Source organism: Citrus clementina, unplaced genomic scaffold, assembly GCF_000493195.1.
Source record: "Citrus clementina cultivar Clemenules unplaced genomic scaffold, Citrus_clementina_v1.0 scaffold_4, whole genome shotgun sequence".
In the NCBI taxonomy this organism is placed as follows: domain Eukaryota; kingdom Viridiplantae; phylum Streptophyta; class Magnoliopsida; order Sapindales; family Rutaceae; genus Citrus; species Citrus x clementina.
In genome coordinates this window covers 6,890,991-6,909,511 of record NW_006262274.1, presented here as the reverse complement: position 1 = coordinate 6,909,511, position 18,521 = coordinate 6,890,991, and the positions used below count along the sequence as shown (strand labels likewise).

General features: G+C 35.9%; 2 protein-coding genes across 2 annotated transcripts; one reads left to right on the top strand and one right to left on the bottom strand.

Moving 5' to 3' along the window:
* Positions 1-11,542: 11,542 nt before the first annotated feature.
* Positions 11,543-13,996, top strand: LOC18044771. The gene is made up of 8 exons (XM_006436441.2): positions 11,543-11,783; positions 11,918-11,991; positions 12,124-12,165; positions 12,296-12,337; positions 12,569-12,652; positions 13,168-13,255; positions 13,451-13,548; positions 13,636-13,996. The coding sequence occupies exons 1-8, from the start codon at positions 11,582-11,584 to the stop codon at positions 13,654-13,656; spliced, it is 651 nt and encodes a 216-aa protein (XP_006436504.2). The 5' UTR covers positions 11,543-11,581; the 3' UTR covers positions 13,657-13,996.
* A 19-nt stretch (positions 13,997-14,015) lies between these two features.
* LOC18045643 (U11/U12 small nuclear ribonucleoprotein 31 kDa protein) lies at positions 14,016-18,111 on the bottom strand. Its single transcript, XM_006436440.2, has 2 exons — positions 17,093-18,111; positions 14,016-14,328 (listed from the first exon to the last, which is right to left on the bottom strand). The coding sequence occupies exon 1, from the start codon at positions 17,832-17,834 to the stop codon at positions 17,100-17,102; it is 735 nt and encodes a 244-aa protein (XP_006436503.1). The 5' UTR covers positions 17,835-18,111; the 3' UTR covers positions 14,016-14,328; positions 17,093-17,099.
* Positions 18,112-18,521: the final 410 nt, after the last annotated feature.

Sequence of the window (18,521 nt, the reverse complement as noted above, 5' to 3'; positions counted from 1 at the left end):
TATTGTTTTCAATTATTGTTAAGACATTAGATTGCTTGTTGTGTGGATTTGTTAGGATAAATTTTAAAATTTCAATTCACCCCCCTCTTGGGTTGCACACTTATATTTCATTTGATATCAGCGCAAGGTGCTCTTATTTAGATTTAACCATCTAGAGTTAAAGATCAATGGCAACTCAAAATGATTCCACATTTAGAGAAGGGCAGTCCACCACTAGACCACCTTACTTTGATGGAAACGATTACCAATATTGGAAAACTATGATGAGAATTTACTTGCAAGCCTTAGATTATGAGATTTGGGAAATCGTTAATGATGGTCCATTCATGCCTTTGACTAAAAATGAAGTAGGAGAAGATATTCCAAAACCTTCACGGGATTGGAATGAATTCGAAAAGAGAAAAGCTTCTCTAAATTCCAAGACCATGAATGCCTTGTTTTGTGTACTAGATAAAAAAGAGTTTCATAGAGTGTCTAGTTGCGAAAGTGCTAATGAAATTTGGCACAAACTTGAGGTTGTCTATGAAGGCACGAACCAAGTGAAAGAATCTAAAATAAGTAGGTACACTCGACAATATGAATTGTTCCAAATGGAATAAAATGAAAATGTGTACTCTATGTATACTAGATTCACGGACATAGTGAACACTCTAGGAGCCCTAGGAAAGACTTTTTCAAATAGCGAAAAAGTCAAGAAAATCATTAAGTCTCTACCTAAGGAATGGAGACTAAAAAGGACTGCCATTGAGGAAGCCAAGGATTTAAATGTATTACCTATTGATGATTTAATTGGCTCCCTCATTTCATATGAAGAAGATTTGGCAACTGAAAAAGGGCATGAAGAAAAGAAGAAAAACATTGCTCTCAAGGCTTCAAAACGTGAGAATGATGAGGAAAGTGAAATGGATGATGAGGAGTTGGCTATGTTAGCTAGAAGATTCAGAAAATTTTACAAGAAGAATAATGAGCAGAGAAAGTTCAGAGGCTACAAGAATAAGAAGGAGAAGAAGGAGCCAATCACTTGTTATGAATGCAAGAAGCCCGGACACATACGACCGGAATGTCCTCTTCTCAACAAACTCAAGAAGAAAGCTATGGTGGCCACATGAGATGATAGCGATGAGGAAACAAGTGATGAGGATGAGCAACAAAAAATGACAAACTTAGCTCTCATGACCGTTGGGAAGAATCATGTGATGAACTTGATGAGGTAAGTGTTCTTCCTACATATGATGAATTGCATGATGCTTTTAAGGATTTGCATGATGAGCTAATGAAGATTGGTAAAAAGAATATATGTCTTAAAAAGAAGATGATAGAGCTTAAGAATGAAAATGATTCATTTAGTGCAAAGATCACATGCCTAGAATTAGAAAATAAAACATTGCATGATAGTATTGCATTATTTGAGAATTCTAGCACTTCACATGAGCACTTAGAGTCACACATGAATGACTTGAAAAATGAAAATGAAATGCTTAGAAAGAAGAGCAATGAACTAAATGAAATTGTGCTAAAATTCACAAATGGGCAAAAGATGTTGGACAATTTGCTAAACTCACAAAAATGTGTATTTGACAAAAGTGGCATAGGTTATAAACCGAATTTGAAACAAAAATTTTACAAGAGTTATTTTGTGAAGAATACATCTATTAACAATAAAATTGTATGTCATTATTGCAATCAAGATGGCCATATGAAAAATAGATGTGCAGTGAAGAGAAATGCATATTATGGTATGAAATGTGTTTGGGTTCCGAAAGGAACCATTGCTGACTCTCAAGGACCCAAAAAGGTTTGGGTACCTAAAACTTGAGATTTTTTTTTTCAGGGCTTAAAGAAGAAGAAAAATAAGTGGTACTTGGACAACGGTTGTTCAAGACACATGACAAGGAATTATTCTTGGTTTTCAAGCTTTACCAAGATCGAAAATGGTGGAGATGTTTCGTTTGGGGATAATTCAAAAGGAAAAATCATTGGAATTGGAAATGTCGGTAATGTATCCTCTACCCTCATTGAGAATGTGTGTTTGGTTGAAAACTTGAAACATAATTTGCTTAGTATTAGTGAATTATGTGATAAAGGATATAGAGTTATCTTTGATGAATCAAAGTGTGTCATTGAGAATGCATGTGATGGGAAAGTCTTGTTTGTAGGAAATAGATGTGTTAATGTCTATACCATTAACATAGATTGTGCGTCAACAAATGAGAAATGTCTCTCCGCATTGCATGATGATGGTTGGTTATGGCATAGAAGATTAGGTCATGCAAGCATGGATTTGATTTCAAAAATCGTGAAAAATGATTTAGTAAAAGGTCTTCCAAAATTCAAAAAGATAGAATTTGTGAAGCATGCCAATTTGGAAAACAAATCAAAACTTCCTTCAAAAGCAAGAATCATGTCTCTACTTCAAAACCACTTCAATTGCTTCATATAGATTTGTTTGGACCTTCTAGATATGCTAGTTTAAGTGGCAAATTTTATGCATTTGTAATTGTGGATGATTATTCTAGATTCACATGGGTATTGTTCTTAGCGAATAAGGATGATGCCATTGATGCATTTCGAATTTTCTATAAAAAGGTTCAAAATGAAAAAGGTTATTCTATTACTTGTATTTGAAGTGATCATGGTGGAGAATTTGAAAATCATGCATTTAAAAATTTTTGTAATGACTTTGGCATTGAACATCAATTTTCATCACCCAGGACTCCACAACAAAATGAAGTAGTAGAGAGAAAGAATATGTCTATTCAGGAAATGGCTAGGACCATGTTGAATGAAAATTTTTTGCCTAAATATTTTTGGGCCGAAGCCGTCAACACCGCTTGTTATGTTTTAAATCGTGTGTTGATTAGACCTAATCTCAATAAAACTCCATATGAGCTTTGGAAAGATAGAAAACCCAACATTGGCTATTTTAAAGTTTTTGGATGCAAATGTTTTGTTTTGAATACAAAAGATAATCTTGGTAAATTTGATCCAAAATCTGATGTTGATATTTTTCTTGGTTATTCAAATTCAAGCAAAGCTTATAGAGTTTATAATAAAAGAACTTTAATTGTGGAGGAATCTATGCATGTTTCATTTGATGAGTCTAACCTTTCCTCTACGGAGAAAGTTGTTGTTGTTGATAATGCAGAAGAAGAACAATAAGAAGAAGCATCGAATGACAACTAAGAAGTCGCGCCACATGGAATTCAAGAGGAACATCATGAAGAAACAAATGCAGAGCAAAATGAAGGTACTTCACAAACACTCCCCAAGGAGTGGAGGTATGTGTCCTCTCATCCTAAGGATGTAATTTTAGGAGATCCCTCACAAGGTGTTACCACTAGATCATCTCTTAGAAACACATGTGAGCATGCTGCATTTATTTCTCAAATTGAACCAAAATCCTTTGCGGATGCGGAAAATGATGAATCTTGGATTATGGCAATGTAAGAGGAGTTGAATCAATTTGAGAGAAATAATGTGTGGGAGTTAGTTGCTAATCCGGAACATCAATCCATTATAGGTACTAAATGGGTATTTAGAAACAAAATGGATGAATCCGGGGTGGTTGTAAGGAATAAAGCTAGATTAGTGGCTCAAGGTTACAACCAAGAAGAAGGAATTGATTTGATGAGACTTTTGCACCTGTAGCAAGGCTAGAATCCATTAGGATGTTGTTAGCATATGCATGTCATAAGGATTTTATTTTGTATTAAATGGATGTCAAGAGTGCTTTCTTAAATGGATACATTATGAAGGAAGTTTATGTGAAACAACCTCCTGGTTTTAAAAATGAAAAATTTCCAGATCATGTGTATAAGTTATCCAAGGCTTTGTATGGTTTAAAACAAGCACCTAGAGCTTAGTATGATAGGCTTAAAAATTTCTTGTTGGATAACGATTTTTCAATGGGAAAAGCGGATACAACTCTTTTTGTTAAGCATAAGAACCAAGACATACTTATTGTTCAAATTTATGTTGATAATATTATTTTTGGTTCTACTAATGAGTTGTTGTGTAAAGATTTTTCATCATGTATGAGCCAAGAGTTTGAGATGAGTATGATGGGAGAGTTGAAGTATGTTGATGATATTATCAAGGTTACAACCAAGAAAAAGGAATTGATTTGATGAGACTTTTGCACCTGTAGCAAGGCTAGAATCCATTAGGATGTTGTTAGCATATGCATGTCATAAGGATTTTATTTTGTATCAAATGGATGTCAAGAGTGCTTTCTTAAATGGATACATTGTGAAGGAAGTTTATGTGAAACAACCTCCTGGTTTTAAAAATGAAAAATTTCCAGATCATGTGTATAAGTTATCCAAGGCTTTGTATGGTTTAAAACAAGCACCTAGAGCTTGGTATGATAGGCTTAAAAATTTCTTGTTGGATAACGATTTTTCAATGGGAAAAGCGGATACAACTCTTTTTGTTAAGCATAAGAACCAAGACATACTTATTGTTCAAATTTATGTTGATGATATTATTTTTGGTTCTACTAATGAGTTGTTGTGTAAAGATTTTTCATCATGTATGAGCCAAGAGTTTGAGATGAGTATGATGGGAGAGTTGAAGTATTTCCTTAGTCTTCAAATCAAACAAAAGGAGGAAGGAATTTTCATAAACCAAGCCAAGTACGTGAAAGATCTACTCAAAAGATTTGGCTATGATAATGGAATGGCAAAAAGCACTCCTATGAGTACTACCATCAAGCTGGACAAAGATGAGAAATGTAAGGAAGTTGATATCAAGACTTATCGAGGTATGATCGGATCCTTACTCTACTTGACTGCTAGTAGGCCTGATATTATGTTTAGTGTTTGCTTGTGTGCTAGATTTCAATCTTGTCCTAAAGAGTCTCACATGCTTGCTGTCAAACGCATTTTTCGATATTTAATTGGCACTATTAATCTTGGCCTTTGGTATCCTAGAGGAACTCATATTGATTTAACTTATTATTCAGATGCCGATTTTACTGGGTATAAGGTTGATAGAAAAAGTACTAGTGGAACATGTCACTTCCTAGGCCATTCTCTTGTCTCTTGGTTTAGTAAGAAACAAAACTCGGTTGCGCTTTCAACCACTGAGGCAGAATATATTGCCGCAGGTAGTTGTTGTGCACAAATTTTATGGATGAAACAAACCCTTAGAGACTATGGCATTAAACTTGATCAAATTCCTATCTTATGTGACAATACTAGTGCTATAAATCTTGCCAAGAATCACATTCAGCATTCTAGAACTAAGCATATAGAAATTAGACATCACTTCCTTAGAGATCATGTTAAAAAAGGAGATGTCGTAATTAAATTTGTTCCCACTGAAAATCAACTTGCGGATATCTTCACAAAACCTCTTAGCGAAAAGCATTTTATAAAGATAAGACATGAGCTTCGAATGATGAATGTTGAATCTTAATTCATGCTTTGTATGGCTTGATATGTTTGTTGCATGGCTTGATATGTTTGTTATCATATGGATTTATGCGTCATAAATTAGATAGCTTGATTTGCTTGTAAACTTATGATTTTATGATTTTGTGTTTCATGCATTAAATGACTTATTGAAAAGTTTTAAATCTCTAAATGATTTAAAATAAATCAATTTTTAAAGCCGGAAATAAAATGGTGTGTGTAGTACAAGTATAGGAGCTAGCAAATATTCCTTTTTCATTCTTCCGGAAAAACATTCTTTCCTATTGATCTCTCTCGGGACAAATTCCGGACAACCGGATTTCAATCCGGAAAATCGGATTAGCTTTGGTTGGTCTCTGGACAACATTCAGATGACCGGATTTTCAATCCGGAAAACCGGATTTGCTAAGTTAACTCACTGCTTCACAACTGGTTCACCGGTTTGAAAAACCGGAAAGCCGAATTTGCTTTGGAAACTTGCTGGAACAAACCCAGATTTCCGATTCAAGAAATCCAGAAAACAGATTTTGGAAGGAAGTTCTTGAAACCGGCAAGCCGAAAGCGAGATAATTGGTCTCAGGTTCATTTTCGGCTAACTGGATTTGTAATCCGGCAAGCCGTTTTCGCGTGTCTTGAATCTGTCCATGAACTGGCTTGCCAGTTAGCAAATTCGGCAAACCGGATTCGTGCCCTTTATCACTATTCATCTTCTCCTCTCTTGTTTCGGTTTTCCGTTTCTGTTCTCTCTCAAAACCGTTTCCATTTTCTCTATTTCTCACTCCAAAATCCTTCATTTTCTATCCTTTTCACATCAAATTGAATCTCAAAAATCATTCCCCATCTCATTAAGAACACAAAACCATCCTTGAAACCCATTTTCAACGTCTAAATCCTTAGATCCTAATTCCAACCTAGGTTTTGAGCCGAATTTTCTCTCTCTAGATTTCTCACTCTCAAGCCATTTTTGCTCCAATTTATTTCACTAAGTCACTTTCAATCTTCATCATCTTCATTCTATTTGGTGTTTTTATCTTCAAATCCAACAAAATCACCATGTCAAGCTCTCGGCCGGTTCGTAGAAAAGGCAAAGAACCGGTTCAACCATCCACACGGCCACGGGAAGCAAGGGGCACCTCCAGTCAATCCACCTTTGAGTCCATTCATTTTCAGAACAAGCAACACTTGATCAAACGGTTCCAACAAAACTTTTGGACTCGTGAGGTACTCAACACTTTCTTTGTTTTACCGGATGTTTTGCATACTCTCCAGATTAGTCATAGAACTTTATTTCAATTGTTGGGAGATGTTGGTGGGATTGATGCATTGTTGATTGAGGAGAATGTGTATCCCGACTTGGTGAAAGTATTTTACTCGAATATAGATTGTTCCGCAGAGAAAGAGAATCGAGTAATCACTACAGTTGGAGGAGTTTTGATTGAGTTTGATTATTCGGACTTGGACAACATCCTAGGATCTTCCGATGATGGCTTGGACATTTTTTCTCTTAGGAAACCTCCTGAAATTGATGATTATGTTCATGTTGATGCCGTTCGTAATATTTGTCGGCGTAATGATCTTTCTGTTGAAGACTGTACCATTCATTTCCGTACTCAGTGTCTTTGTCTTCAAACTCGTTTTTTGCTTCGTATCATCCAGTCCATTGTACTTCCTAGATCAGGACATTTGGATGAGGTTTCTCACATGGATGTCGCCATGATTGACTGTATTCTTAGAGGTCGCCCGGTTGACTTGGGCTATTCCATCGTTCGCACCATGTTGAGCATTCCAGCCTTGATTACCCGCTCTCTTCCTTATGGTCATTTCATTACCCGAATTCTTAAATTCTTTGAAGTGCCGATTCTAGAACCATCTTGTAGGCCGTCCAAGGGTATTGGGGATGAGGTTATTGTTGGGTTAGGCTTTGAGTGGAATGATGGCACTTGGGTCAAATACAACGATAACAAGTTCACCTTTCTAGCCCCAAGTGATGATCGGCCACTTAATGCTGTGATTCCAACTGATTAGCTTCCAGTTTTCTCACTCTCATTTCGAGGGCAGCGTAGGCGCCAAGTTTCTTCCACGGTTGCTTCAATTCCTAGTGCATCTGCATCCGCTTCATCACCTCCTCGACCTCCTACCTTTGGAGATGTTACTCTTTAGCAGCTTATGGATGAGGTGCGGACACTTTCGGTGCGGCAGACTGAGCTTCAGCAGGAGCAGCAGCAGCAGCGGCAGCTGCAGCTGCAGCTCATTCATGGCCAGCGCCTCCTCTTCGAGCACTTCGGCATTCCATATCCGTTTCCACCTCCATCCTCACCACCTGAGTAGTACTTGTACTTGGATACACCTACATTTCATTTACTGCATTATGTGTTCTTTTATTTTCGACTCTATGGATGGTTATTATGCTTTTCGGTTTATGTATTTGTTTTGGATGATATGGATTTGTTGTGACTATTTATGTTGGATGTTATGGATTTGTTTTTGAGTGATTATTATGGATTATATGGATTTTCTTATGCTTATGGATATTTTTTTTACTAATGTGCTTATGTTGCGATTTTGATGATTGATAGAGAGAGCATTTTATTCTTTTTGATGATGAAGGGGGAGAATGATTTAATATGTGTTATGAAAATATGCATGTATCTAGGGGGAGCATGTATGCAGGGGGAGTTTTTGTTAAATTATTTTAAAATCATTTTTTAACTTGCATTGATTAAGGGGGAGCTTTTTCATAACAAGATTAAAGTTTTGAATGTGCTTTGTCATCATAAAAAAGGGGGAGATTGTTAGCCTATATGACTATAAATATTGATTTTGATGATAACAAATCACATGTATTTATTAAGTAAAGATTTATAAATTGTGCTTTTATAATAAGAAAATGATGTTATGGAATTAAAGCATTTTGGACTAAAATGAAAGTAATTTCAAAATCTTTGATATTGTTTTAAATTTCGGATTTGGACCTATTTGAAACTATTTAAATATTTTTAGGTCATTCTATAATTTCACAAGTTTGGGCGAAATCATAATTTCAGAAAGTTTGGGATTAATGAAGAATTATTTAGAAATTCAGAAATTGGACTTATTTGCAAAGTTTCATAACGTTTTGGGACATACTACAGTTTTATAAAGTTTTGGGGTCAAACTGAAAATTTAAGAAAAATTTCACTGTAGCAGGTTACTGTAGCATCCGGCTTACCGGTTATAAAAATCAAAAAACCAGATTCGGGACAGAATATATCTAGAACGAAAACGGCTTATCGGATTCCGAATCCGGCAAGCCGGCTAGGCAAAATTTTGAATTTTGCCTTAACGGTAAAATAAATCCAACTTATCGGATTCCATAAATGGCAAACCGGATACGCCTGGAATGTGAGTAACGGCTAGTTTTCGAGCTCAAACTATAAGAACTCAAATCCAACTCATTTTGAATCTCTCCAACAAGCAAAAACAAAAAGCACACGTGATATCTTGAGCCTTCAACTTGCAAAACACAAATCATTGAATCATTCATTGTTCTTCATCTTTGAATATCTACTCATTGAGTGAGTTTCATTGTAACTTTCATTTCTTCAATTCATTTGTAAGAGTTTGAGTGTGTGAGACACTTGAGTGAAAAGATTGGAGATATAATCTCTTGTTGTAAAAGTTCATTGACACCTCGAAGTCAATTGTAATCGTTGAAGCCTTGGAAAGGCTTGGATAGTGAAATCTTTGAGCTTGGATCGCTTGGAGGCGTGGACGTAGGCGGGGATTGCCGAACCACGTAAAAATTCGTGTGTTTGTTTCTCCTCTCCTTTACTTTTTAATTATTGTGCTATAATTGAACTTATTGTTTTCAATTATTGTTAAGACATTAGATTGCTTGTTGTGTGGATTTGTTAGGATAAATTTTAAAATTTCAATTCACCCCCCCTCTTGGGTTGCACACTTATATTTCAAAGAGCACTCCAAAAATTTCTTTCCTTTTTTTGTCGTTCTGTTCTTCATCGAGCTTATACACTGTTGTGATTCGCCCGAATTATCTGTCTGTGCTTGACGAAAAATTCGTGCCCGTTGTATCCTGGTAAAACAGTTACCTTCAAACCTAAAGCACTGCAGTAGGTGGTAAATCTGTTTTAAGGAAACTGTCCTGTGTAGGCCTCGGGTTTATTTTTTTGTTTTCAGTTTTCTTTTCCCTGCTGTTTTTTAGTTGTTCATTCGTGATTTTCAATTGCTGTTTTACGTTGTTTAAATTAGCTACTGGTTTTTATTTGTTTAACTCACTGTGATTTTTCTAATAGTTCGAAATAAACATGGTGATGCTCTTATACCCGCTGCTTGTTTTGAATATTTTTTTATCTTATAATGTAATGTTCATACCCTAAAATTTATCCCAAAAATCATCAAACAATGTGACATTCCTCACATAGGAATGTAACATAAGCTTAAAGCGATCATTTCTCATAAAAGATATTTAATTGCAGGTTAAACAAAATTTCCTCATGGCACTTTCTAATTCAATGCTTACGCTTGCTTGTGGATGGATCGACCAACAATTCCATACCCAAGTCACGTCTACACACTCACCTGGTGGTACAAAGTCGAAAGCATCATGTCCAACTCAATTAAAAAATACTAGGCCTTCTTAGATGAGCATCCCAGTTTATGAAGAATGACTTCTACATAACCCGGAGAATCATTTATTCAGGCATTGGCCTCTACCCCTCTACAGTGCACCGAGGAAGCAAGCTAAACGAGGAATTCATATCAATTTGAATGTATGCCATTAATATCTTTATATGACTTTGCAACTGGTCCTGCTGTCCAGTTTAAAGCTTACCCAGATTATGATCCTATCAACGAGATCACGCCAGACTGTCAAATGACGTTAAAGCTCTGTGAATGTTACTTTTTATAAATGTTACTTTTTTTTTTTTGTTAATTTCTCCTGATTATGGTCCTCCTCACAACTGTTTACAAGTTAATGCATGCTTGGATATTTTGCTGGTTGAATTTTTCTTTTGATAGGCACTGATGGCACCCACCCTTTCTTGCTTGGTTTCTTATTTTGTTTGCCGTACAATATTCAAAAGCTAGCATCACGGCAATGGCTGGTGATTTATATGAATGTAAAAGAGTTCAAACATCCTTCTCTTTTTAAGTTTTCATATAGCAGAATGAAAGCAAAAGGGTTTCTGTACATTATGCTGCCAAAAGCATCCATTCAATCTCATTTGCAAATGGCTTGGTAAGCTTTAAGGCTTAATCAGAAGGTAGACATCCAATCACAAAAGAACCCCTTTTGAGTTTTAGCCGATGACTAGAACCGAAAACAATTGACACATTCGAGGATATTTAAATATGATAACAGTGACATTCTTCAGTTTGTATTGAAAAAACAAAGTAGGGAGAAAGTTAAACAGCCTTCTTCACTCACAATATATGTACTGTGCTTTAGGAATGCAGTTTGTTTAGGTGATCTATCTAGCATTTTATACAATTACATGCAAGAATATACATTCGTTCTAATTACTAACTGGATGAGTAGGTAATTTGAGATGGGTTCGTGTCACGCAATGGTGACCATACTTGTAGCATCTCCTGAAGTTCCCTAGTGTTGATAGCTCAGAAGCTGGAGTACTGAGAACTTAGGGACCTCTCAATTGTCCAGTAAAATGCTTTGAATTTTATTCAGATTTAGATAATGATCACGGGTTAATAACCTAATTACCTGTATATCCACTGTGAAACTTAATAAAGATTAAAGAGTAATTGAGAAATTATGGTCCAAAACTAATTGACAAAGTTCTTAAAATAGCTTGTGGGAACAGAGCATTTTCACTTGCGGTTGGATCCTATCGGTATTTAACAAAGAAATGTGACGAGATGAATGGAAGTTACACAGCCAATCAAAATTTAAATGCTTTAAATTTTAGTCATGGAATATGTACAGGCTACAGTTCTTTTTTTAATAATTAGAATAATAAAATTAATCAAAAAATTATGTGTCATGTTTAACTCTGATGTGTCCACTCGTTATTGGCTTAACAATGCCAAATTGTGGAGCTAATGGTGGTGGCGCAAACCCAAACTCATTAAGCCACCTAACGTTATCAACAGAGGTAAAAGGATGAAAAAGAAAGAACATTTTCTTTTAAGCATTTTGAGAAACTCTCATGGCTTCAGCTACAGCTACTGCCCTTTGTCCAAATCATGTTCGGAACTCTCCTTCACTTTTGATTCCTGCGGTTTCATCAAACCCACTTACAGTTTCACAAAATTCAAAATGTTCTTTTTCTTTACCAGCAAAGACTGGTAGTAGGCGTGCTCACAACTTGAAGCTGAAGCACCCGCCAACACCATGTGCATCAGCTGAAGGTGTGTGCGCTTACCCGTTTCTCTCTTTTCAATTTTTATATTACCTTTACATTGATAATTCTAAAATGGGTTTCTTGTTTTTGTTGCTCTTGAATTGAAGTATTGAGTAATTAATTTTCTTTTGCATGTTACAGGACTTCCCGGTGAGTTAACTGAAGATTCAAAGTTTGTTCCTTTAAATGCTGATGATCCTACGTTCGGCCCCCCTGTAAGTTGTGGTTAGTTCTATTCCAGTTCTCATAATAAATGCTTCTTTCTTTGTCAATGTATTTTAATGTTTAATATTGCATAAAATTATGTTATTTTAGTCTTTACTGCTATAAAAACATCTTGTTTTCAGGCATTATTATTGTTGGGCTTTAAAGTGGAGGAGGCAGTGAAGGTGAATCTTTTTGTCTAGTTCTATATTTGCTGACCTTTTATATTCACTTATTTGCTTTGTTGATCTGATTGAGAATTGAATTTTAAGAAAATTGATTCTAAGTTACTAAGCAATTCTTAATGACTTGCAGATTCGGCAGTTTTTAAAAGAGCTAGATGGTGAATTCTTGGAGGTATTATTTCAATTCAACTTTTTCATGATTTTTTATTCTCTAAAGAAGTTAAAACAGTGGAGCTTTTCCATAACCAAATGGTCCTAGAAAGTTTTCGAAAGTGGTCTTCACATTTTTTCGAAGTTTCTGCTCTTAGAAGTTGTGCATTTTGCAAATTAAATAATTGACCCTATTGAGATTGCTATATGTTGTTGAGATTTTTTATCTTCATCTGATCATTCATTATTGTAGGTTATTTTTTGCACTGAAGACATGATCCCTCGTTCACTTTGGGAGGCAATGAATACAAAACAAACCAACTTGGAAGCCGTGAAGGTTGAAATTAAAATTATTGCCTGGCGGAAAATTCCGTTTTTCTCGTTTTCCATCTTTTTCTGAACATACTATGTGTTTACATGATGTATGCTGATGGGAGAGATAGGTACTGCCTTGATTAATTTGATGGGCTTATAGATGAACAAAGCATAGGGAAACTGAACTATCTAAACATTAGTTGACCAATTTGATGAACTCGTAAAAGAACAAAGCATACAGAACCGGACAATGTAATTGGGTCTTTTTTGCTTTTGAATCGAGGTGTGATGTATTTTGCAGACATGGTTTTGAGCTAATCTGTCTATCTTTCAGCTACTATTAATATACTGCCATCTTTATATATATATATATATATTTTGACCTGAGAAGGCTTTAGGAGAAAAGTTCAACCTCTTATAAGGGATATGATTCTATGTGATAAAATCCTTTCATATAATATGATGACTCTTGTTAAGATTTATCTTGTATTCATTCTCTTTATTTATTTAGATTACAAAGTGTATTTCGTTCCTCAGGTTGCAGAGTCACTGCCACGGATATGCTTCTTATCTGGCCTTAGTGGGGAGGAAATGATGATGTTTATTGAAGCATTTCCAGAGACAGGTACTTGATCTTCTGTTGAAACACCACTGCAGTATCATGTTTCAGACCTTGAAGTGGATATATTTGTACAAGGCTACTTATAATAATGAATCTCTCTCCTTTCTAACAATGAAGTTGAAGATGATAATGTTGCTAGATGGGATTTGTATATCCATCGAGCAAACAGTGTTAAGATGTTGTTTTACTTCCATGCAGGCCTAGAACCTGCTGTGTTTGCAGCTCTTGTTCCGAATAGTGCTGATAAGCCACTGCAGGAGTTGATAGAAGAGGTTATGGGTGATCATGAAATGCTGGTAAGCTGATTTTATGTCTTGACATTTACATGTACAGTTGCATGATTAATTCCGTATCACCAACCATATATTTGAATATACACGCAGACTGGACAACAATCCAGTTGAGTACTGGCAGATGCAGATTAGATTTACTTGAACATCAAAGAATGCGGCAGCAAAAATTGAAGTGGTAACTTCAATTTATTTCCTGCTCGAGTTTATGGTATCAATGAAACGTCAACAAAATGATAACATAGTATATATTGGTTTCGAGATATGTGCACCCGAGGAAGATGCTCAGTTCTTTTATCAGATCAATGGATGAGTTATCTCTTGTAGCAACTTGAGTTTGTGTAACTTCATTGTAATGTACTTGTTATTGTATTTGCTTGGTTATTTCTTGTTAGTAATAGATGATGGATAAAAATGAGCAAATTTCTTAGGTTATCCGTTCAGGATACAGCATTAGCGGTCATGCAAAGTAATTTCCTCAACGCATCCAATTTCCACTTCATAACAAAAACTGTACATCAGTTTACAGGACATGGAAAAAAAAAATCTGATCTAATACAAAACCTCACTGAACACTGAAATGAAATTGCTACAAATAATTTTAAAGAGCGAAAACTGTACGAGAATTTTTTTTCCGCAAGAAGCTGTTCAGACTGAAGTGATGTCCTCACTGAAACTTTGACCTCATGTTATTAAAGTAAGACACCATAGAATAAATGTTCCATAGTCTCCACTCAATAGTTCCTTCATTGCAGCTTGTCGACTAATAATCCAAATAGTCAAATTCTGCAAACAAAGAAAGGAAGCTGGTCAGGTAACGAAGAGAAAACTAATGACAATGAATCATTCCTCACACATTGATTCAAACACAAAACAAGTTACAAACTTGGTAATCAAAGTCCTGACCCAAAAAAATTCAAATAAAGTAGAGGAAAAGAAACAGAATGCAGAGAAAATTGCAAATCAGGTTATTCAAATCAGTGACGGACAGCAATACATCAATAACTCATTTCTACCCCGTACATGTACTTATTCAAATTGAAACCCATTTACATAAGTCTACAGTATAAGTAAATACATAAGAGAGATCTATTGCTCCAATATCATTATAAGATGTCAAAGAAGAACCGCTTTCCAAAAGTCTCATATGCCAGCAACTAATTCAATGCGCAATGCCTAGGAGAGCATCCACATTTTGCCAAGCGGCTCCACAAATTGTAGAACATTCTAGAAGACTTAGTGCCTATCGTAAATACTACATATGTTGAGAAGCACTGATTATGGATAGAATCATTAGCATCCTAGTTTTAGATTTACATAGAATCATATCCCTTGATATGCAAGATTTGATGTGCAATAATTGTTTTTTTTTTTTTTCGGGTTTCCCATGTAAACTAGTATAAGGGTGATCATAAAAGAACACAAAAGTTGGATGGAAAATTTATGTCAATTTTGTGTTCATCTATCATTACTCCTAGTATAAATAAAGATGGTCTGTGACAATTGGTTTAGAGCCAAAGAAACGAGGAGTTAATGTTGGGGAAGGCGGCGAACGAGGTGACTCATGGAAGATGAGGGTAAGGACGCAGGCATGAAGACCCCATGCCTAGAGCGAGTCACATGCTATTCAGAAACTTAGATGCACAGCCTTAAATGCTCAACTTGGCAAACTTGGCTCTAAGTTACTGCCCTTCTCTATTTATCCTAGTAGAGATTTACAAGTATGATAAGAATTTTACAATAATTGCATATCAAATCCCAATGTCAGGGGATATGATTCTAAACAACTAATCCATAATCATTGCTTCTTTATATATTTATGTAAGCCAACTAAGTGTTGTGCACGAAATGCAGAATCAAGTGCACCAAATATTCTCAAAAAAAATAAAGGACACAAGAATTCAATGTGGTTTGGCCTATGTTCACAGGAGCAAGAGATTAATAGAGTAGAGTAAAGAAACCTTGTTTCCCAAAAACCAAATACACCAAGTACTCTCACTATACTTGAAAAGAAAAATCTCTCAATTGCTCACACTCTCTAATTGCTCACTCCCTTAACAATTCTTCGCTTGAGTTGTTTCATCCAAATTTAGGATGCAAAGAAATGAATGAAGTGCCCTTTATTTATAGGCAACAAAGCTTGCACAATTGCACGTAAAAAGCCAAAAAAAAAAAAAAAATTCAATTTGCGTGCAATTTTTTCAAATTTTTCGCCCACCAATTTTAATTTGTCAAAGTCAGACGAGCATTATTATGCTTTGAAGACTTTTACATGCTTTGATTAAAGGCCTAGAACAAGGACTAGGTTGTTGTTCATATGATCTAATTCCTTAACCAAACTAGCATCCAAACAAGTGTCTTGGAAGTTCAATTACAACACCTTGAACAACCAACAAAAATCCAAGCTAATCCTCAAGCAATTTCATTCATATTGCTGGAGTGAGCAACACAACTATCCATTAATTGACACTTATCTATTTAGAACATTCATACGACCAATGTTCCATAAACAGATAGCATACCATGGCATAACCCCCTTTTTGTGCATCTAATGAAAATGAGTATGATTAGTAGTAGTCTAACGAAATCTAATGCTCATGTTGTCACAAAAATTAAAAGGAGACACCATGATAAAAATACCCCCACAAGTCATAGACAAAGCTTCACATATTGCACGAATAACACTTATCAACAGGGTCTGTCGCCTTTAAATGTCTATACAGGGTCCTCATGGTAAAAGTGTAAGGGCTACCTAATTTGATAAATTATATTAACCAGACATCCTAGCTCTGAATTACATGTACATTTTTCAATTTCAGTACAAATGCTAAACACTAAAATAATCTATGTACCCAACGTACTTCTCCGTCACATTTCAATTTATCCTACATATTTTACGAATGCAATTGCAATTTTGCAGACCTCAAGCAGTGTCATTATATCAAACAATCATGTCACACTTCATAAAGATATAGACACTAGGATTTTTTCAAAGCACTAGATTATTGATAAATTCTTTTATATAAGCATTATTTAAAATCAGAAATTACTTCAAATTCTTTCTGATGAACAACTTAATAATTCCTTTTTTATGTAGCGGTTTCAAGCACTTCCATCAAACAAGCTCTTTCTCAAAAGGCCAGAAGCACTTGCCATACAAACACTTCCAGATCACCATTATTTTTACATAACTGAATAAAACAACCAGAAGAAGCGCTTTCTACCAAACCACCATTACTTTTACATGACTGAATAACAAAGAAGCACCTTTCTAACTTTTAAAGTAAGCACTTTGGAACCACCATCATTTTCCCACGGCTTAAATAAAACCAGAAGCATTTTCTAACTTTTAATAGAAGTACTTCCAAACCGCCATTATTTCAAATGACTGAATTAACAAGTACTTTCTAGCTTATCATAAAAGCACTTCCGAGCCTGAACCACTATTAGTTTGTTTATATAAAACAATAATCCCTTTCTATAAAAGTACTTCTGAACCATCATTACATAAAACAAGAAGCAGTTTTCATAAAACAAACAATTGCAGTACCTGAAATTCACTCCTCCTCATCACTTTCATCACTAAAATAACTCACTCTCTTCGCCTTCTTCCTCTTCTCTTCACTCTCATTCTCCCCCATTAGCAGCAGCCTCTCCTCCGCCCCACCATCGACCACCGACGCCCAACCCCCATCATCAAATTCACTCTCATCCTCACCGTCCGATCTCCTCCGCAGCTTCTTCGGCATCGGGCGCTCTCTGGGCCCCAGCTGATTCCTCGGGCACTCGTAACTCAAATGCCCCTCATCCCCACACTCGTAACACCTCGACTTGTCCTTGTAAACCCTCTTCTTAATAAACGACGACGCACGGCCGTTGTCCGCGGCGATGCTGGCGTTGACGGTGCGGCCGTTCAGGACCTTTCCGTGGATGGCACGCGCGGCGGAGAGCGCGTCGGGGATTTGGACGAACTGGATGAAGGCGACGCCGCGTGACTTGCGCGTGGCGCGGTCTTTGAGGACGGTGACGCGGGCGATCTTGCCGAAGGTGGAGAAGAGCGTGTGGAGGTCGGAGTTCGTTAGGGCGTAGTCGAGGTTCGAAACGTAGACCGTTGACTTGGATGGGGCCAATCCGCCCGAGCCCTTCGATTTCTTGTGGGGTCCACTTGAAGTGACGTCAGCTGATGACGACGACGATGGGTTGGCCGGGGCGTTGCCGGTGGAGGCGTAACGGTAGTAGAAGGTGTCGTCCTCTTCGTCGCTGTCGCTTTTGTTTTTCTTTTTCTTCGCCATTTATTTATACCACATTAATCATTATATCATATAAGTTAATATGGGCCGCTTCAATCTCTTTCCACTTTTTCCTAAACGTGAGATTTATAATAAGACATATTTCGTGTCATACAAAAATTAAAATAAAATAACTCAAAGCCATAGAGACAAAAAAAATTTCAAACTCTTTAAATCCGGTGAAACATACAGGTGAGCAAAGGAAATAACTCGCAGGTAACAAGAAGGCCAGATCTACTCATAAGGGTGAGTGGGAAATTGACTCCACAAGAAAGAAAAATTTTCATCTTAAATATGTATTTGCTATAATATTTAAAAAGAAAGTGTATGAGATTACACTAGTAGTTTATAAAATTGCCCCGTTAATTCTATGTATTCTCAAATGATACAAACTAAAACATTGAGATATTTTTTGAGATTGAGGCGTTATAGTTTTTAAGTTACAACTGCTGTAGTAAATATAAATTTTAAATAATAATTTTGATAAAATTATTAAAAATATAATAAATTTCTCATGGTATAAGTAAAAAATTATATCAATATAATTTTTAATTTACAATAATTAATGTTTACCAAACATTTTATTATAACTACCCAACCTCAATTCTAAACGCACTCTAACTCTTATAGTGATTTTCACATAATTACTCCTTACGAGCTAATTTCATGAGTTCTCTCATAAGTAACAAG

Excerpts from the sequence above, each read along its gene's own strand:
- LOC18044771 (XM_006436441.2), top strand. The coding sequence starts at position 11,582 with ATGGCTTCAGCTACAGCTACTGCCCTTTGTCCAAATCATGTTCGGAAC. Across the intron at positions 11,784-11,917 it reads ACCATGTGCATCAGCTGAAG|GACTTCCCGGTGAGTTAACT; the intron begins GTGTGTGCGCTT and ends TGCATGTTACAG. Across the intron at positions 12,166-12,295 it reads AAGTGGAGGAGGCAGTGAAG|ATTCGGCAGTTTTTAAAAGA; the intron begins GTGAATCTTTTT and ends AATGACTTGCAG.
- LOC18045643 (XM_006436440.2), bottom strand. The coding sequence starts at position 17,834 with ATGGCGAAGAAAAAGAAAAACAAAAGCGACAGCGACGAAGAGGACGAC.